Source organism: Plecotus auritus, assembly GCF_963455305.1.
Source record: "Plecotus auritus genome assembly, chromosome: 2".
NCBI lineage: Eukaryota > Metazoa > Chordata > Mammalia > Chiroptera > Vespertilionidae > Plecotus > Plecotus auritus.
The window spans coordinates 9299248-9321448 of record NC_137771.1 but is presented as its reverse complement, the minus strand read 5'-3'; the positions used below and the strand labels follow the sequence as shown (position 1 = coordinate 9321448).

Below are 22201 nucleotides of genomic sequence, written 5' to 3'. Positions count from 1 at the left end.
TTGATGAAAGAAACTTTTTAACTTGGAGGGGGGATGACAGAAATTGAAATAGTTCATTCCATACAAACATTAAAAATACCTTCCAATGTATCTGACAAAGGATCTGTATCTAGAATACTTTTAAAAAATCTTACAGCCACCTAATTTTTTTTAATGGGCAAAACACTTCACCAAAGATATACAGATGGCAGATAAAGCACAGGAAAAGATGCTCAAAATCATTAGCTGTTAGGAAAATGCAAATCAAAACCAAGATGACATACCACTTCACAGCCACTAGGATGGCTAGTTATTTAGAGAAAAAGAGAAAACAAAGAAAAGAACAAGTGTTAGCAAGGATATGGAGAAATTTGAAACCTTGTGGAACTGTAAAAATGGTACAGCCACTGTGGAAAGGGTTGTCATTTTCTCAAAAAGTTAAGCATAGAATTACCATATGACCGAGCAATTCCAATCATAGGCACATACCCAAAAGAACTGCAAACTGGGACTCAAACACATATATGTAACACCATGTTCGTGGCAGTATTCACAATTTCCCAATTGCCGAAAGATGTAACCCCAAGTGTCCATTAACAGATGAATGGTTAAAACAAAATGTGGTATATACATAAATGGAATATTATATTAAAACACAAAAAGAAATGAAGTTTTGCCCGTCTGGTGTGGCTCAGTGGTTGAGCGTCAAGGGTCAGGGTTTGATTCCCGGTCAGGGCATATGCCCAGGTTGTGGGCTTGATCCCCAGTGTGGGGCATGCAGGAGGCAGCTGATCAATGATTCTCTCTCATCATTGATATTTCTATCTCTCTCTCCCTCCCTTCCTCTCTGAAATCAATAAAAAATATATTTTTAAAAAAATTATTTTGATACATGCTACAACAGATAAACCTTGAAAAATCATACTATCCAAAGAAAAAAAAAGAAAAATCATACTAAATTTTGAAAATCCAGACACAAAAGGACAGTTTGATTTCACTTATAAGTGTTATTTAGAATAGGCAAATTCACAGAGACATTAAGTAGAATATAGGTTACCAGGGGTTTGGGGTAGGGAGAAATGAGGAGTTACTGCTTAATGGGTACAGAATTTCTGTATGAGATGAAAAACATTCTAAAAATAGTGATGGTTATATAACATTATAAATGTACTTAAAATCATTCCATTTTTGAACTCAGACAGATTATAAATATATCCATTACAACACCAAACTATCTGGAATAATGCAGCAACATCAACACTTATATTACCTCTGTATACAAAAAAATTTTATGAAGGAATTACCAATAAATCAACTCACTCATTACATTTCTACCAACAAAATGGCTTCTCCTTTGTATCAGACCTTTATTTTATTTTCTACAACAGCAACTAGAAATGCTTCAAATATGCTAAAAGGCAGAATCAGATACATAGATTGCAAAACTCCCATGATTTGGACATAAGTAAGGTGGCAATATTTGTAATCTATATATATAAAAGCCTAAGCAACCAAATGACCAAACGACCTAACAACTGAACAACCAGTCGCTATGGTGCATACTGACCACCAGGGGGCAGACACTCAAACGCAGGAGCTGCCCCCTGGTGGTCAGTGCACTTCCACAGCCAACCTCGCACAGCCAGCTAACCTCCCGCGGTCCCTCCCCCTGGCCGGCCAGCCCCGATCGGCCAAGATCAGGACTGGGCGGGAAGGCCCCAACAGACCCCAATTGGCATTTAGGCCGAGGGATCCCACCCACGCACGAATTCGTGCACCGGGCCTCTAGTATGTCATGTCTCAATACAACTGTTAAAATGTTAAAAACAAAAGTTAAACTTCAGTTTTAACAATTACCTAGAACAGTGCTTTTCAACCCTTTTCATCTCATGGCACACATAAACTAACTAGAGACCCAGTGCATGAAATTCGTCACAGGTAGGGTCACTAGGCCTGACCAGCGATCAGGGCCAATCGGGGACTTCCAGCTGCCAGCCGGGGACTTCTGCCTGCCGACCAGGGCCTGCCTTCCTTCACTGCTGGCTGGGGCCTTCCTTCGCTACACGCTGCCCCCTAGTGGTCAGCACACGTCATAGAGAGCAATCGAACTCCTGGTCTCCCAGTCTAACTCCCGAGGGGACACTCTGCATATTAGCCTCATGTGTGTGTGTGTGTGTGTGTGTGTGTGTGTGTGTGTGTGTGTGTGTGTATTTGTGTGTGTGTATATACATATATATATATATATGTATACACACACACTAGAGGTCCGGTGTATGAAATTCGTGCGGGGGGGGGGGGTCTCCTCAGCCCAGCCTGCACCCTCTCCAATTTGGGACCCCTCGGGGGATGCCCAACTGCCGATTTAGGCCCGATCCCAGGGATCAGGCCTAAACCGGCAGTCAGACATCCCTCTCACAATCCTGGACCGCTGGCTCCTAATCGCTCACCTGCCTGCCTGCCTAGCTGCCCCTAACTGCCCCCCCCCACCAGCCTGATTGCCCCTCACTGCCTCTGCTTGATAGCCTGATCGCCCCTAACTGCACCCCCTGCTGACCTGGTCACCCCAGGCAGCCTGCTTGTTCAGTAGTTTGGTCGTCCCTCACTAACCAACCCCTCCTGATGGCCTGGTCGTAGGCAGCCATTTATGAGGGTGTGATGGTCAATTTGCATATTACCTCTTTATTATATAGGACTAGAGGCCCAGCGCACAATTAAATAGTGTATGTGTAGGGTCCCCTAGGCCTAGCCTGCCATCAGGGCCATGTCCGCCGCCCCATGATGCCTCGCACACTCTGCGGACACTGCTGGCACCCCGCCCCGCCCACCACAAGAGCCGCTGCTCATTTGGTCGTGACGCTCTTACGGCATCACAACCACAGGCCTTTTATGATATAGGTAAGATTACTAAAATTCTGAGACACACCAAAAAATATATTTTTTGCCAATCTGACAAAAAAAACAAAACAAGGTATACTTTTGATTCATTCACACCAGACAACTAATGTTGTGTTGGCTGTTGTCATTTTTTAAAAAAATATATAATCTAAGGCAGTGGTCAGCAAACTGCGGCTCGCGAGTTTGCCGACCACTTCCTTAGGGAAAAACACTTAAAAAACATTTTAATAATGTACTAATGTCTTTAACCTGAAGTCAAAACTTCTGGGTAAGGGTAATGCCTTACACAGTGGTAGGCAAACTCATTAGTCAACAGAGCTGCAGTTTGCCGACCACTGATCTAAGGAAAAAGAGATCAGGGCCCCTAACTAAACAGTCAGGTATTACATGTTTTAAAAATTCTTGCAGCACAGCACATTAGTTGGTAATCACTGATCTAGAATGACAATGATGGATTTGAAATTTAAATTGTTAGCATGACAATGATAAATTAACGATTTCATTTTATGTAAAGACAAATATCAAAAATTGATATAAACCCATGGAAAACTGAGGGAAATATTTGCAAATTATGTAATGATAAGAAACTTTTACAATTCAACAATGAAAAAGACATAATGCAATTTAAAAATGAGCAAAAGATATCGCCTTGCCAGCATGGTTCAGTGGTTGAGCATCAACCTATGAACCAGGAGGTCATGGTTTGATTCCCGGTCAGGGCAAATGCCCAGGTTTCAGGCTCCATCCCTAGTGTGGGGCATGCAGGAGTCAACCAATCAATGATACTCTCTCATCATTGATTTTTCTATTTCTTTCTCCCTTTCCCTTACTCTCTGAAATCAATAAAAAAATATTTAAAGCCGAAACCGGTTTGGCTCAGTGGATAGAGCATCGGCCTGCGGACTGAGAGGTCCCAGGTTCGATTCCGGTCAAGGGCGCATACCTTGGTTGCGGGCACATCCCCAGTGGGAGGTGTGCAGGAGGCAGCTGATCAATGTTTCTCTCTCATCGATGTTTCTAGCTCTCTATCCCTCTACCTTCCTCTCTGTAAAATATCAATAAAATATATAAAAAAATATATATATATTTAAAAATAAAAATAAATAAAACTGAGCAAAGGATACAAATACACATTTCTCCAAAGACAATATATAAATGGCCAATAAGCATATGAAAATTTATTCAACAACTTAGTCTTTAGGGAAATACAAACCAAAACCACAATGACATGGCATTTCACATCCACTAGGATAGCTAAAATAAAAAAGATAATAAGTGATGACGATAAGGAAATACCTAAACCTAATACATTGCTGGTGAGATTGCAAAGCGGTGTAGCCACTTTAGAAAACAGTTTATCATTTCCTCAAAATGTTAAACTTAGAAATTACCATATAAGCTAGCAACTCCAACTCCTACATATATACCCAAGAGAATTAAAAATGTACATCCACATAAAAATGGTACAGAAATGCTCATAGCATTATTCATAATAGCCAAAAAAGGAAACAATCCAAATGTACAACAACTGATTAATGGATTTTTAAAATGTGGTGTGTCCATATAATGGAATTGTTCAGTAATACAAAGGAATGAATAATATATGCTATACAACATGGATGAACCTTTATTATGCTAAATGAAAGAAGCCAGTCACATATTATATAATTCCATATGTATGAAAGGTTCAAAACAGGCAAATTCACAGAAATAAAAAGCAAATTACTGGTTGCTACAGGCTGGGGAGAAGAGAGAATGGAGAGCTAATGGGTATGGGGTTTCATTCTGCAGTGATGGAAATGTACTGAAATTAGTGGTGATGTTTGCAAAACTCTGTGAATACACAAAAAACAGCTGAACTGTACACTTTATACACTTACACACTTAGTATAACAAAGCACACACCATTTTTAAACATACTGCAATATAATTTTAAAAACTATTTGAAACTTTACAAATACGTCTTGACCTAGGAAGTCTATTTTTCATGGAAGACCATAGATGGTTAGCAGAATGTTTCATTTCAAAGTAACTGATACACCAATATTTTGTATAATGGACACATGGTATGTCTACATGTTAAGCTTTTTTATAATCCAACTGATCATTAATATATACTTTTAAATCTTCATAGCATTCCAATGATCTTTATGTGCTATGAAGGATGATAGCTATTAACAAGATTTCCTAAACTGAAAAGACCTTAGAAATCTTATAATCCAGCCCAATGTATGGGAAAAATTAAATCTACTCACTTTATATAATAACTGTGCTCCTGAAGAGTTAAAGTGTCATATTTTATATATACCATCACATAGTAATTGAATTTTAGGAGCTCTCTATAAACTTGAGATTTTCACAAATCTTGTTTCCTTTGATTAAAACTGGGCCCACCTAGCCCTAACTGGTTTGGCTCAGTGGATAGATAGTGCCTGCGGACTGAAGGGTCCCGGGTTCGATTCCAGTCAAGGGCATGTACCTTGGTTTCGGGCACATCCCCAGTGGGGAGTGTGCAGGAGGCAGCTGATCGATGTTTCTCTCTCATCGATGTTTCTAACTCTCTATCTCTCTCCCTTCCTCTCTGTAAAAAATCAGTAACATATATTTAAAAAAACCAAAAAAACAACCTGGGCCTACCTATATAATTGAAATTAATATGCATTATGGCATTTAATTCTAATTATGGATGAGCTTGAAATTCATTTCATTGCAAGAATTCAAGCAGCCCTAGCCAGTTTTGCTCAGTGGATAGAGCATCGGCCTACAGACAGAAGGGTCCTGGGTTCCATTCTGATCAAGGGCACATGCCTGGGGTATGCAGGAGGCAGGTGATCAATGATTCTCTTTCATCATTGATGTTTCTATCTCTCTCTCACTCTCCCTTCCTCTCTGAAATTAATAAAAATATATTTTTAAAAAATTCAAGCAGACTAAAAGAAACAACCTTAAATTCTGAAGATTCCATGATTTCTAGGATAAAACTGGAGGAAAGGGAAGGAATCTAAAAACAGAAAAAATCACCATGACAAAATCAGCAGTTCTAATCATGTCAATTTACAATAAGGAAAAAGGGGTGGGGGTGGGGGGGAGGTCATAGGACACCACCTTTGTTGTATTTTCTAGTCTTAAAGTTTGGTAATTTTAACTTTTTTACCTCAACCTTTTTATGTCAAAGCTAAAATTAGTACTCAAATATGCTGCTAGCATTCTATTCTTAACCTAAGGGTTTGCCTAAACCAAAGGTTCTTTACCTTTTATACCACAGACTGCTATTACAGTCTGGTGAAACCTATAAACCCTTTGTCAGAATATCATTAATAAAATAAACTATACAGAATTACAAAGAAAACTAATTATACTGAAATACAATTATAAACATATTTTAAAATAGGGCCCTCAGTTGGTTAGAATGTCATCCTGATATGCCAAGGTTGTGGGTTCAATCCCCAGCCAGAGCACATACAAAAATCAACCAACAAATGCACAAATAAGTGGAACAAATCGATATTTCTCTCTTACTCTCTAATAAATAAACAAAATATTTTTAAATATTTAGAAATATATCTACTTATTAACTTACAGGAAATACAGAGAACAAAAGGCAATGTTAATATTGCCACAGGACAATAATATAATCAGCAAAACCCATACTAGGAGAAACTCTACAGAACAATCAAATTAAGTTGTAAGGGGGGGGGGGAGAAGAGAGAGAGAGAGAGAGAGAGAGAGAGAGAGAGAGAGAGAGTTTAAAACCTATAGATTTAAAAATTTAAAGATTTAAAACCTATATTTTTAAAAATTCAACAAAACCTAACTTAAAATAGGCACATTTGTTTCACTGTAAGCAATTATACCTCAATAAAAACTTTACATGTACATACATATATATATACACATATATATACACATACATATATGTATGTATATATATCACCAATTACAATTTGTGTACTTTATTTAGAGTCTGGGTTTTTAAATAGATTCTTATAACAATTACAAACTTTAATACTGACTGGGTATTTGAAATAAGGATACACCACAGTATTGTGGTATATCTTTTTTTTTTTTTTTTTTTTGGAGAAAGTCTAGTGTCTAGTTTATTATCATAATGTTCACATTCATTTTTTGCATTGTGGTATATCTTTAAAAAGTACTTATCATCTGGAGATAAATACTGAATAATTATGGATAATACTAGTGGCCCGGTGCACGGATTCATGCACATTGAAAGGAAATTAATTAGAAGGTGGACAGTGGGGTGGGACTGGACGAGATGGGCCAGACACGCCCTGGAGCCAACCCCCACAGTCCCTCCCCAGCTGACCGCACCTGGGGCAGCACTACGGCTCAAAGGGTGTCTGCAGTCACTGTAGCTTGGCAGTAAACCAGATTCGGGGCCGACAGTGCCCTAGCAACAACATAACCCGTGCCACGGCCAAAGGTGGAATCGCATAGCCCCGCAAGGAATTGGGCTCCCTCCTCTCTGGTTCCAGGGTGCATCACCCAAGAACCACCACTGCCAAGTTACTGTAGCACGGCAGCTACTGCGTTGAGCAACTGCCCCCTGGTCAGTGTGCGTCAAAAGTACCAGCCAGTCAGATGGTCAAATGGTCGCTTAGCCTTTTATATCTATTTATAGATATAATAGGCTAATTGTGCTAAGTGTCCGACTGTCCCGGTAATGATGTAACATAGCAACGCCTGGCTTCCTCTCCCTAGTGACTAGCCTCCTTGCAGTTTCTTCAGCCCAGGAACACGACTTGCTTTATGGCCAGGTGGAAACACTTTACACTGTAACCAAATGTCTGTGAAGCATTTTCCCGTGCTTCATCTCATTTGATCCTCACAGAAGTCCTGGAGTAGGTAGACAGGAGACTCAGTGGAATCCTATTTTCATTAGCCGGAAAACGGAGATTTAGAAAGCTTAGAAACTTGACCCAACTGAAAAGAAGAAATGATGGACCTTGAAAATGACTTCAGGTTTTCTCACTGTGCAGAATATAGTCAAACACTGCTGCAGTTAAGCATTTTACCCTTTGTTCTCCCTACATGATCTACAATAATAATCTGTTTCGTGTTGATATTTACTGCTGTGTTGCTGACAATTACCTGAAAGAGATTGGAGTGCTTCACTGGGCTGGAAAAAGTTGAGCGAAGTCAGAAAGCAGGCCTAATTAAGCAAATTTATTCTATATCTTGGCTAAGTTGACTCATGCATGCACGATACGTATAGAGCTCTCGCTGGCGCCAATCACACACGTGTTTCAATTTGTCATTGTCGATCATGAATATGGTTGACACTTCTATTATAGAGAAAGGGCGAATAGCAATATTAAAATATTTCTTCTAATTAATTTTCTTTCAATGTGCACGAATTTGTACACCGGGCCACTAGTCTACACTAATAAAAGAGAAAGATTCAAATTGATCATACCTTCGTGACGCCCACCAGCCAATTAGGAGGGAGTATGCAAATTAACCCAACAAAGATGGCGGGTTAATTTGCATACACAGGCGTCCAGTGGCCGGGGGTGGGACGCAGGCATATCGCACCATCCTGGCCGCTCAGGGCATCTGGGCAGCATGGAAAGGAGGAAAGGCAGCTCCAGCCGGAGCAAAGGCTGTGCCGGCAACCAGGGTAAGGAAGGCCCATTCTGCACGAATCTTCGTGCATCGGGCCTCTAGTATCCTATATAATAAAAGCCTAATATGCTAAGTGTCCAGTCATCCCGTTGGCCATTCAACCAATCAAAGCATAATATGCTAATGATATGCTAAGGCCGCTCAACTGCTCTCTGTGACATGCACTGACCAGCAGAGGGCAGACACTCCGACTTAGGTTAGCTTGCTGCTGGGGTCCAGCTGATTGGGACTGAGCAACATGAGCCAGACATGCCCTGGAGCTCTCCTGTAGTCCCTCCCCAGCTGGCCAACCTCCCACGTCCCTCCCTGGCCCCGATCGTGCACCGGTGGGGTTCCTCTGCCTGGCCTACGCTCTCTCACAATCTGGGACCCCTTGGAGGATGTCAGAGAGCCAGTTTCGGCCCAATGGCAGAACGACCGGTTGCTATGACATGCACTGACCACCAGGGGGCAGATATCAATGCAGGAGCTGCCCCTTGGTGGTCAGTGTGCTCCCACAGGGGGAGCACCGCTCAGCCAGAAACCAGGCTCATGGCTGGCAAGCGCAGCGGCAGCGGGGGAGACAGGAAGCGAGGGCTCCTGGACTGCGAGAGTGTGCAGGCCTGCTGAGGGACACCGCCCCCCCCCCCCAGTGCACGAATTTTGTGCACCGGGCCTCTAGTGTATGTGTATATATATGCCTAAGTGACCATCCGACCATTCGACCGGTAGCTATGACGTGCAACGACCTCCAGGAGGCAGATGCTCCAACCAGTAGCTATGACGCACACTGACCACCAGGGGGGCAGACGCTCAATGCAGGAGCTGCCGAGCTGCAGTGACTTGGAAGTTGCGGTTCCACTCAAGTGACACACTCAGAACCAGAGAGGAGAGAGAGCCCGATTCTGGGGTGCGTCACCCGAGAACCGCCCTCTTGCAATCCAGGACCCCTCAGGGGATGTTGGAGAGCCGGTTTAGGCCCGATTCCCACAGGCCAGGCCGAGGGACCCCACCGGTGCACAAATCCCTACACTGAGCCTCTAGTATATAGATAAGCTGTCTGGTCCTAGCTGGTCTGGCTCAGTGGATAGAGCATCGGCCTGTGGACTGAAAGGTCCCAGGTTCAATTCTGGTCAAGAGCACATGCCTGGGTTGTAGGCTCAATCCCCAATGGGAGGAGTGCAGGAGGCAGCCGATCAATGATTCCCTCTCATCACTGATGTTTTTCTCTCTCTCTATCCGTTTCCCTTCCTCTCTGAAAACAATAAAAAATAATATTTAAAAAAATATGTCTGGGATCTACTTCAATATAATATAAACTATGTAAGACTCCAACATTCTGGGCCTTGCACCAAGGAATAAGGGTCTTAATTCATCAAGAAACCCCTTGGATGAGGGCCAATAGTAGTATACAAGGAGGAAAAAAGAAAAGTTGGGTGCAGCCACTACAGAAAACAATATGGAGGCTCCTCAAAAAATCAGAAATAGTACTACTATATGATCCAGCAATCCCACTTCTGAGTATCTGAATAAAATGAAAATGCTACTTGGAAAAAATACATGCCTCCTATATTCATTCATTGCAGCATTACTTACAATAGCCAAGATATGAAAACAACGTAAGTGTCCATCTACTTACTAGTATGCATGGATAAAGATGTGATATATAATGGAATAATATTCAGCCATTAAAAAAAAGGAAATCTTGCCATTTGTGAACACATGATGGACCTTGAGGGCATTATGTTAAATGAAGTAAGTCAGAGAAAAAAACAAATATCATATGATCTCACTTATATGTGAAATCTTTTTTTTAATACATTTTTATTGATTTCAAAGAGGAAGGGAGAGAAACATCAATGTTGAGAGAGAACCACTGATCGCCCCCACACTGAGGACTGAACCCGCAACCCAGGCATGTGTCCTTGACTGGAATCGAACCTGGGACCCTTCAGTCCACAGGCCGACGCTGTATCCACTGAGCCAAACCAGCTAGGGCTATGTGAAATCTTTAGAGAAAAAAAAGCTCATAAAACAGACTGGAGATGAGGGTGGGTGAAATGGATGAAAGGGGGTCAAAAGGTACAAACTTCCAGTTATACAATCAATAAGTCATGAGAATTTAATGTACAGCATGGTGACTATCCTATCTAATAAAGGGTAATATGCAAATTAACCATCACTCTGTCACAAAGATGGTGGCGCCCATGGCCACAAGATGACAGCGCCCAGTCCTCTCAGCCCCACCGGAGTCCCCCCGTCTGGGAGGATTGTGGGGGGGGGGGGGCCACTGAGAGCGGGCAGCGTGAGAGGCCTGGCGGAATGCTTGCTTTGTCACCGCAGAGACAAGGCAAGCGTTCGGCGCCGGGCCCGGATGGGTCTCTGGGCCGCGGAGAGCCTCTGGGCAGTGGGCGCGGAGCGGCCAGGCCCCGCAGAGACCTACTGGTGCACGAATTCGTGCACAGGGCTATTAGTAGTTAATAATACTGTATTGCATGTCTGAAAGTTGCTGAGAGTAAATCTTCAAAGTCCTCATTACGAGAAAAAAAAATATTTGGTAACTGTTTGGTGATAGATATTAACTAGACTTATGGTAATCACTTTGCAATATATAAATATTGAATCATGTTGTATAACTAAAACTAATATATTATATGTCAATATAAAAAATAAATTTTTTTTAAGAAAGAGGAAGAAATAGCCCAGCCAGTATGGGTCAGTGGTTGAGCATCAATCAACCTATGAACCAGGAGGTCACGGTTCAATTCTCAGCCAGGGCACATGCCCAGGTTGAGGGCTTGATCCCCAATGGGGATGCAACATGCAGGAGGCAGCCGATCAATGATTTCCTCATCACTGATGTTTCTCTCTCTTCCTCTCCCTTCCTCTCAAATCAATATAAAAAAAACATATTTTTTAAAAAATAAATAAGGCTGAGATCAATAAAGTTTGGGAGAAGGTAGGGCCAGGGCAAATTTTTGCTGAGATACCACACAAAGTGAGTACCTGAAACCCAAACAAATGGAGCAATGATGATTCCTAATATTATTCCTAAGAAGCAAACTCCCTTCTCACTACCCCCTCTCTTCTGTGTGACTCAGCATGTAACAATCACAATGATCCAGTAATGAAACTCACATCACAACAGTCAGTGGTAGAAGTAGAACCAAAACTAAAATTTTAAGAGTGGGGTAGCTTTAATCTGCTTAAAAAATTGCACCAGAGATAAGTGATCATTTATCCACAAGCTGTCTCCTGTGAGAGAAAAAATTAAAAGCAAAAACATGCAAATCACTTCCAGTCTCACCTTCCTTTCCTTTCCTTGCCTGCCCTCCCTCCCCCCAAAATGTTGGTTTCCTAATAAGAGAGTAGTTGAGAGGGAGGGGATTGGATACAGAGGCAGCAGGACAATGTGCTCAGAGGTGGCAGAGGTGGGGGAGGCAGAGTGGTTGGTATGTTAGTTACATTGAGAACATAAATGACTGGGCAAATGAGTAAATACAATGAGAATAATGGGAGTCAGAATTCTCAGTCAAAGAAGGGATTTACACACATGGAAATGAGGAAGTTATAGAGGCTCTTCATGTATTCAAACACTTGAGTTTTTAAATATATGACATAGAGGTACATGTACATCATGTGTCCACATATCTTCGCTTTGTAGCAATCAGTAAACCGAGCACCCAGATTTTGGTTTGTAAATAGCATCCTACAATAAAAGGAACCAGGACTTACAAAAACTGCTGATTCCAGGAGTTGGGCAGGGAAAGCACAATATGAGCCTATGTTGTGCCATAAATAAATAAATGCTTAGCCCAGCCAATGTGGTTGAACGTCGACCTATGAACTAGGAGGTCACCATTCAATTCTCAGTCTGAGCACCTAATGGCGTTGAGGGTTCCGTCCACAGCGGGGGACGTGTGGGAGGCAGCCGATCAATGATTCTCTCATCATTGATGTTTCTATCTCTCCCTCTCTGAAATTAATAAAAATGTGTGTGTTTTTTTAAAGAGAAATGCTTAAAGAATGATGGGGAGACAGGATGGTCTGCAATGCAAAATAAGGCCTGGACTAAAGCCCACTGAAAAAAATTAGAAATCACCCTGGCTGGATAGCTCAACTGGTTAGAGCATCAACCTGATATGCTAAGGTTGAGGGTTCGATCTCAGGTCAGGGCACATACAAGAAGCAAACAATGAGTGCATGGATGTGTGGAACAAGTTGATATTACTCTCTCTCCCTAAAAATCAATCAATTTTTAAAAAGAAAGAAAAGAAAAAAGAGCCCCGGCTGATGTGGCTCATTGGTTGGAACATTATCCCGTGCACCAAAGGGTCGCGGGTTTGATTCCCAGTCAGGGCACAGGCCCAGATTGTAAATTTGATACAAGTTGAGGCACATGCAGGAGACAGCCAATCGATGTTTCTCTACCACATGGATGTTTCTCTCTCCTTGCCGCTCTCTTTAAAATCAATAAAAACATATCCTTGGGTAAGGGTTAAAGACAATTTTTTTAAAGAATGAAAAAATATAAATCATGAGATTTCTTATCTACAATAGAATGTAGAAGGAATAACAATAATAGACAATCATTTGGCAATAGATAAATCAGGCAAGAGTTATCAATGAATGCTGGTGGGTGTAGGTTTGATGATGTAAGAGACTATCAGTGTAATACTAATATATCTCCCTATAAAATGCTAATCAAATTGAAGGGGAAAATAATGAAGACACAAACTTGACGAAGCGATCAAAGTTCAAATTACCAGCAGTAGGATGTACCAATCTAGTTTGCCTCCTTATATGATACTCTGTGGTATTCTTGCCAAGAATGCATGACCTGATCTAGTCATGAGGTAATACTAGACAGACCCAGGTGGAGGGTCATCCTGCAGAATGAAAGACCAATGCTCTTTAAGACTATCAGGCACATGCATGAGAATTAGGGTAAGAATGAAATACTGTCCAGACTGATAAAAAACAACAACCAAAGGCAACATGTGGTACTGGCTAGGATCCTAGACCAAAAAGGAAAAAGAGACATTGTTGAAATGTTTGGCATCATGTCAAAGGGGTCTATGGATTGGGTAGCAATGTTGTGGCAATGCTGATTTCTTGACTGGGAAGACTCTACAGTGCATTGCAGGAGAGGGTCCTTATTTTGGAAAGGTATACATTAGAAATTTTGAGGGTAATAGGACACCATGCCAGAAAAAGACAAGACAGAGTAATGGAGCAAATGTGACAAAATGTTAACAATGAGGAATTTGGGTGAAGGGGATGTGGAAATTCTTTGTACTATTCCTGAACTATTTCAAAATTAATGTTAAATGGAGAAAAAACGCAGGAAGGAAAGAAGTGGGTCTATAAGTGTGAAGAGGCCTTTATTCTGGGGTAGCAAATGCCATCTTTTCAAAGAAGCCTTCCTCATCACCCTTATCCCCATTACTCTCTATCCCCTTCTTTGCTTTATTTTGTTCTCATAAAAGGATCAGCCATGGTTGATAGTGGTTGGAGCTAAATGATGGGTACACAAAATTCATTTATTTTTTTCTACATTTGTGAATTCTCTGAGATAGAATTTTTAAAATATATCTACAGCAAATATCAGTCACATAGTAATATATGTATATGCATCTTTATTAATGCATTAAAGTATGTAGCAGGATTAAAAATTACTGTAATTTCTAAGTTGTGATAAGCATATATGAGATTGCAACAACTGTAATATGAAAGTACATCTGGATTTGTGTTAATAATGAAATTACAGGTATTACTCATACTATCTACCATGTTGGTACTACCATGATACTACTTATCTTGTAATAGAAGGAAATACTGATAACAGGTCAGTGAAAATAATGATATAATATTTTCCTATCCAAGTTTAAGTATCTCCTCCTAAATTCTGGTCTAAATATAAAGAATTTTCATTGGAGATTATAACATCCTTTGAGATAATAAAGTGATAAACTTCATCTTTATTTTAATCCAAGGTGAATTTTAAAATAATATTGAATGCAAAAGAGCCTTTACTGCAGACAGCATAATTTGTAAAAATTAATGGTTGAGACCAAAAAAAAAAATCTACCTACCAAATTATTGATTTGTAAAGGACACAAATCACTATATGCCACATGTAGTTTTGTAAAACACAAAATGTTTTAAAGAAAAGTACAAATGTCCTAATTTTTTTAAAAAATATATTTTATTGCTTTTTTACAGAGGAAGGGAGAGGGATAGAGAGCTAGAAACATCGATGAGAAATATCGATCAGCTGCCTCCTGCACACCTCCCACTGGGGATGTGCCCACAACAAAGGTACATGCCCTTGACCGGAATCGAACCTGGGACCTTTCAGTCCGCAAGCCGAAGCTCTATCCACTGAGCCAAACCGGTTAGGGCAAATGTCCTAATTTTTAAACCAAGGGAATAAAATAATGGGAAATGGTTTTAAAAAAATCACTTTGAATCTATTTTAAGAATCTATAAATGTATTATATGTAAAATTATATGTACTATGTGTAAACAGGATAGAAATATAACAAAGTCAATATAACGTATGAGAAAAATCTTCGTTTCATTTGTCAATGTTCTCAAGTAACCCAAACTCAGCATCTAATACATAGACACAAAAACATATTGGTACACATACTCCCAGAGTTTAATGCTAGACTAAAAACCTAGCACCAGGTATATAGGACAAAAAATAACTGTTTCCCCTTTGAATTTCCCCACAAATAACCCTTAAGAACTGGAGCAGTTTGTTATATAATAAATACCTTAAATATGCTAGATTTAAATTCATCTCTACACTCAAAATGAAATCTTAAGTAAGCAAGTCTAAAAATTAACTAAATTTAAGTAACAGTTTTATAGACATTCTATTGTGAGTTTTTTATATGTTTATAATTTTCAACTTGACAGAGACACATGTAGAAGGGAAAATCTGAATATTGCAATACTTTCAAATTACACCAAGAAAATATTTCAAAGCATATTTCCACACACTAAAACTAGCTAGATATTACACAAAATGTATATGGTTTCTAATAAAATGATTAAACATTCTAATTGGTTCTCACAATAGTGTACGCTATTTTCATTCAAATTATGAGTAGATATAAGGCAAATAATAATTAAACACAAAAATAAAGAAAACAAATAGTAAAAGTTAGAAATTTAACTATAGAAAAATGTTACTGTATTTAGTCTCCTTGTTCCCCAGGTTACATGTCTGTTTCAAGGTGCTGAACTTTTATTTCAAATAACCCAATAATGAAATTTAGGAGCCCAGTTTTAATAAAACTGAAGGTATTTTCTGATTACAATGTTTACTCTAAATACTGTATGCTAGTTAACTACAGACCAAACACTACAGATTCTTTCTTAAAAGTAAAATCAGAGAAATATAGTCTCCAATTAAATATACCAGTTTTCACAAAATATTGCAAACTTTTTTTAATGTAAGCAAAATTTCAAATGAAGGGGAAAGTGAGACTTGGAATATTTGAAAGAACTTTTACAATACTGCTATCTTTACAATTTCTAAGTAAGTATTCCCAAAGCATTAGCTTGCAGGATTAAAAATGTTTCATAAATCAAGCTTGAAATTTCTTCATAAGTGTACCAAACAACACAATGCTCCAACAATCAAGAGTCCACAATGAAGGTAGCTGGGAAAAGGTGGCCGCTACACAAAAGTCAAACACCATCATTCTTTCTGGCACTGAGCCCTATGTTTTCCTCCAATCTGCTTGTCAGAGGCATTCTACTCAGGAAATAAAAAAACATTTCAAGCATCTGTATTAATTTTTAATGCTATTTTTCAAGATAACTTAATTTTTTAAATTTTATTGTTAAAGTATACAAAAGCCTACCATGAAAACATTCAAAATTGTAACATTCAAAACCAGAGGTTTCAAAACATAGAAACTGACTGGGCTCAAAAGAAATGATGTGGCAATGGTGTAGGCTACTATGAGTCAATTTTGTTTAAGTCTAAAAATATCTCTGGTTATAAGAGTATGTAAGAACAAGGAAACTCCATATTTTTTATTGTGTTCCAAAAGTAACAATATCCAAATACATGTAACACATAAGGTATATTCCAAGTATTTAAACTCAGGAAAACCACTGAGATAACGCATTGAAAATTAGCAAAAACCAAATACATTTTTTAAATGGGTCTCATTCTTTGACAAAATTTTACACAAGCTGCTACCTTGCTCAACCTCTGCATAATCTTTAACCTATTCTCTAACCTGGGGAATGTATGGGAAGAACCTAAATATGTGATTTACTTAAAATATGAAAATAAAATATAGACAATTTTATATTCTTTGGAGGGTTCTATTCATTTACTCATTCTAATACAGGGAGTCCCCTTTGCACACACCTCTCTCCCTCTGACAACTAAAAGCAAGCAATTGTTGTATAACTCCTCCCTTCCCCCTTAAACCCAGCTAACATACAAAGGAAAGGACTTTCTCTATTGTGCAAATCCAGTCGCTGAAATGGATCTTTGTTAAATAAAATCTGATTCAGAAATAGTTGTCATTTAATTTTTTCAACTGGCATACTGAAAGCTGTAAAGGTAGTGAACACAATAGATGCATTCTTATTGCAAGAAGGTAAAGTCAAATTTTGGAAATACTCTGGTTACGATTTAAAGATTTGGTTTTTCTCTGGCACAAATGAAAAAGCCAAATCAGCATCCTTCCCTCAATCTATTTCCTACCAAAAACACGAATCAAAATATAAATAGTAAAAAAAAAAAAAAAATTGTCTCTGACCTTCTACCCCCACCCTAACCCAAAAATGCCTCTAAGCTGCCCCTGCTCCCAAAGCTGTCTGGTTTAACCTTTTTTTTTTTTTAATCCAAATACTTACTACAAAGGCCTAATCACCGTTATGAGAATATTCATTTTGAAAACGTTTTAAGTAATGTATTCCCAGTGTACACCTCTTAATCCTGTAAAACAGTTATTAGTTAATGTAATCAACTAGGGAAAAGGGTAAAAGTAGGCAATATAGCCTCAGCTTTAATTTAGGTATTGCATGTTTTTCTCATCCGGATTTCTAGAAGACACCAAAAGTGACTATCCTTAAATTTTCTTGCACAGCTATCATTCTGGTACAAATACATTTTTATCCCTTTCACTTAAATTATTCAGATTTAGTTGCCCTCCCAGTAACAATCACACGTTTTACAAAACATTTTCTACAACAGAGACAAAAGGCCATGAATTCCTCCAAACAAGATCCATTTAGCTCCATAGCTGGATCAGCAAAAACATTTCTTGTTCATGTTTAAGGATAAACAAGAAACCAGAAATAGAGATTACCTGTTGGGGGTGGAGGTGAGAAGGGGAGGATGGGAACTGGAAATCCCAGTGTCGGGGTTACACTCTTTAAACTCATAAGAATATACTATCCACTCAAAAAATTTTAACTAGCTTTTAAAACAAAGGAGTTTCAGGGACACACGGTCTGCTTAGTTTTAAGATAATCTGCTTTTATCAGTAGCATCTGCTTTAGCTCTGCAAAAGGTAAAATACTCCTTTAAGTGCAGTCGTGAGCACTGTGCCAGCTAATCCCTCTTTAATACAGTAACGTTCCTCCAGACCGCCGCTTTTCAAGGCAGCTCGCCTCCTCTGCCCCCTCCTCCCTCTGTGCATTCTGAGATCTGCTCGGCTGATTCCCACATAAAGTGGGTCCTGGCCGCCATTTTAGAAAGTCATTCACACAAGCCGGACCGCAGCACCGTCCAGTTAAAACCTTCCAAAATTCCCCTGGACGATTTCCTCTTTCCTCTCCCTAACATCTCATCTTGCAGAGGGGTCAAACTCCCCAAGATAGGCATGCAATGTCTCTGGAATCTGCATAATGCAAAATGACACCTCTGGCCACAGAACACTGCGAAGTGAATGCTGCAATGCACGTGTTTGCACGTCGGTGCATACAAATTTCCCAGGCAGAGAGAACGTCCACAAAGAGATAAAGTGATCACATTACGTGGTTTTTCCACTCCAATAATCTGCACCTAAATTATTTTTCGACCAAAACAGTGAAGGGTGGGGAAGCAAGGGGCGGAGCGGCTCCAGGGAAAGTTCCCATCTGCTTCTCTACTGAGCCCGAGGTATCTCCATTATCTCTAGGGTCAGAGGCGAGCTTTCGCTAGCGGCCTTCCCCGCGCCTGGTTTCCCAGCACAGCGTAGTAAACACCCGGAGAGTCCCTGGAAGCGCGCCTCCCCCAGTCCTGCCGAGGACAGCAGGTTATGAATGGCCTCACTATTCCCGGCTCCTTTTCACATGCGGACACGCGCAGACGCGCGCTCCAGAGGTGAAGATTTAATACCCCAGTAACAGCAACCACCAACAGAATCAATGGTCCTCCATTTAAAAGACAGCGGAGCTCTGCCGCCGCCGCTTCCATTTCCTTCAGCAGGCTGCTCCCGAGCAAGCAACGCAATCTATTTTTCCCAGGGTGACTCACTAATAAGGGCGCTCCATAATTTCCTTCACTGACTAGATAGTAAGAGGAATTAAAAGCAAAACAAACTTAAAACCTTTCAGGATCTTGAATATCGGAATAGACAGCAATTTGGGAGGACAATCACAGACGTGCTGCAGTCCTTCTCAATGTGCACCAAGTGTAAGTAAAACGTCATTTCGGCGTTTTATATTTAAGACTGTTATGGTACGCATATATTTCACAAACACAGGCGCTAAATACTACTGAACAACTAAGAAGTGTCAAGAACAACACTTATTCCAACATTCCACAGACACAAAAAATATTCCAGCCAAGTTTTTTTTAACCCACATCTTCTAATTTTAAAAGGCTTGCATTTTCCTAACCATTCATTAGCGATTTCTGGGTGGGAGGGAAAAACGTTCCTTCAGAGGCGGCTCCCCCAGAGGTGCCGGCGGCGGCCGCGGAAGCAGGGGTCCCGGGCTCCCGAGCGCCTGCGAGGCGGGGACCTGACCACTAGAGGTGGACCTGCCACTGCACGCACTCGTCCTCACCAGCCTCCTCATCCAGAGACCCAGAGCTGAAAGGAGGCGAAAGAGCCGAAACGGGCGCACCAACTAATTATCAGACACGGTCCTCTACCCAACCTCGCAAAACAAAAACTGTGCATTGTACACCTTCCATGAGGCCCCTAGAACCTGGCGTCTTCCCAGTTCCAAGATGTTCCGACATCACCTACCGAGACTTATTTTTGTAGAACCTGCCCTTTCGCACAAAACCCTCTCTAGGTCCGACATTTCCGAGCGTCCGAGCTGAGGAGCGGGACTTGCTGCGGAACTCCGGAGTTGGCCGTGAGGGGCTGGCGGGTGGGTAGGGTTCCGGGCCCGACGCGCCGGCCCCTCGGAGCCGGGACAGCGGCACGCAAGGACGCGTCCCACCGCTGCCTCGCCAGCGGGAGGGCACCTTCCCAGCGCCGGCTTCGCAGAGGCCGAGCGACAGCCTCCTCCTTATTGGGAAGGAAGAGCAGCAGCAGCCGCGCCCGCTCCGCCGAGGCCCGACGCCGACCGAGACGGCCAGGCATCCGCGCGACCCCGCGCCCGTCCGTGGGTCTGGCCCGGGTCCCCTCACCAGTTCCGCGCACGAGGAGGGGCCGGCAACGGGCCGGAGCGGGCCTCGTGTCACTCACCGTTTGAAATGCTCGATGATCTTCTCTTCCCGCACATTCTCCGGTAAGTTGCCCACCCAGAGGTGCCTGGTTTCTCGGACCATGCTGGGCGGTGTGCCGGCGACCGCTGGTGCGGGTTCTCCCTCGCCGGCTTCGTGTGAGCCCGTCAGCGCCGGGAGGCGGGCGCCGAGGCGGCGGCGGCGGCGGCTGCGGCGGTGGCGTCGGCAGCGGCGGCGGCTCCTCCGGCTCCTCCCCGTGCAGAGACCATCCCTCTCCCCCAGGTTCTGACTCTCCCGGCTCGCAGCTCCGCTCTGCCGCCACCACACACCCGAAGCCGACCCTCGCGCTCCGGCGGCGCATGCGCCCGGGCGGCGGCGGGCGGGGGAGTGGGGAGGAGGGGCGAGCGGGACCCGGACGGCAGCGAGTAGGACGGAGCTGGCGCTGTGGCAGCCGGACGCTTCCCACCGGCGCGCGCGGCCCGCCTCCTTACCGCGGGCACGCGCGCGTCCGCCCGTCTGCCGAGGCGGAGACGCCGAGTTCCTCTCAGCCGGCGCGCAGGCGCGCGAGGGAGGGAAGAACGCTCGAGCGCTCGGTCCCGATGCGCAAGTGCGCAGACGCGTGAGGAGACAGCCGCAGCCGCGAGGCGGGCAGTCAGTCAGTCAGGCCCTGGGCTCCGCCCCTGCAGCTGCACAGGCGGCCTCCAGCCCCTCCAGCAGAGGTCCCAGGCGCCGGACTGGAAGAAGAAAAAAGAGAAAGGGGGTTGGTTATGACAGGAATAGGTATCAAAGCGGCCGCCAGGCCTCTCTCCTTGGAGAAGCTAGGACACCTACCCTGATCACCCTTGGGCCAGTTCCTGGCCGTTTCCCGGCTCTTGGATCCCCGCCTGCTTGGGAAAGTGTCAGAACAAGGCCGCCCTTCTCACCGCCCAGTTAAACAATGACGACTTCAGAAACCCATCCCTCCCAAGAATCATTAGCTTGTAATATTAAGCAACTTCATTTGACATAGGATCTTGCGAAATTTTTTGCAAGATCTTGCTGATCATTATGGTATACTAGGAATAAAAGTGAAATGAGACGGTTACATGTTTAATATTGTTCCCCTCAGGATTTACTATAATTTAATATTTAAGCCCTGACCGGTTTGGCTCAGTGGATAGAGCGTCGGCCTGCGGACTAAAAGGTCCCGGGTTCGATTCCGGTCAAGGGCATGTACCTTGGTTGCGGGCACATCCCCAGTGGGGTGTGTGCAGGAGGCAGCTGATCGATGTTCTTCTCTCATCGATGTTTCTAGCTCTCTATCCCTCTCTCTTCCTCTCTGTAAAAAATCAATAAAATGTATTTAAAAAAAAAAAAAAAAGGTGGAGGTTGCTTAAAAAATATATATATATTTAAGCAGAGTAAGGGACTGGACCTCTGGTCTTACCAGGCCTAAGGGTTTTTAAAGCCTACAGTTGAACTTTTATATAAAGGCTAGTTTTACAGAACCCTTTGGAAAATACAAAATTAAGACAACTGTATTGACTTCAGAAAAATGTAATTGTTTAAGACAGCAACTCAATTTTCTTTTCCATTTTTATCAATATAAATAAAATAGCAGAGGTGTAGTGCTTCCATATTTTAAACATTTGGTCTCATTCACTCTCTTAAATACAAACCATCTTACCAAACTTGAATTGGAAAATATGATCACCATAATCAATAGCACTAACTAATACATGGGGTCACCTCTGCATAATTGTTTTTGTTACAGGTGGTAAAGCTCCAAGTAGTTTTTGTTGTTTGTTTTCTATTATAGTCTGGGTTAAGTTTCTTTTTTTTTTAAATATTTTATTGATTTTTCACAGAGAGGAAAGGAGAGGGATAGAGAGTTAGAAACATCGATGAGAGAGAAACATCGATCAGCTGCCTCCTGCACACCTCCTACTGGGAATGTGCCCGCAACAAAGGTACGTGCCCTTGACCGGAATCGAACCCGGGACCTTTCAATCCGCAGGCTGACTGAGCCAAACCGGTTTCAGCTGTGTTAAGTTTCTTAATGATTGTGTCAGAGTCTGAGAGTCA

General features: G+C 42.0%; 1 protein-coding gene across 3 annotated transcripts in view; it reads right to left on the bottom strand.

Annotated features, from left to right (window-relative positions):
* SPEN (spen family transcriptional repressor) overlaps positions 1 to 20871 on the bottom strand; it is an 88150-nt gene extending 67279 nt beyond the window's left edge. Inside the window, exon 1 of one of the 3 annotated variants that reach the window (XM_080657594.1) lies at positions 20160 to 20871. In XM_080657594.1, the coding sequence (XP_080513720.1) occupies positions 20160 to 20242 (83 nt within the window). In that variant the 5' untranslated portion in view covers positions 20243 to 20871. The remainder of the gene's footprint in view (positions 1 to 20159) is intronic. The other 2 variants (XM_080657596.1, XM_080657595.1) reach the window with 2 other exon arrangements.
* Between the last annotated feature and the right edge of the window lie 1330 nt (positions 20872 to 22201).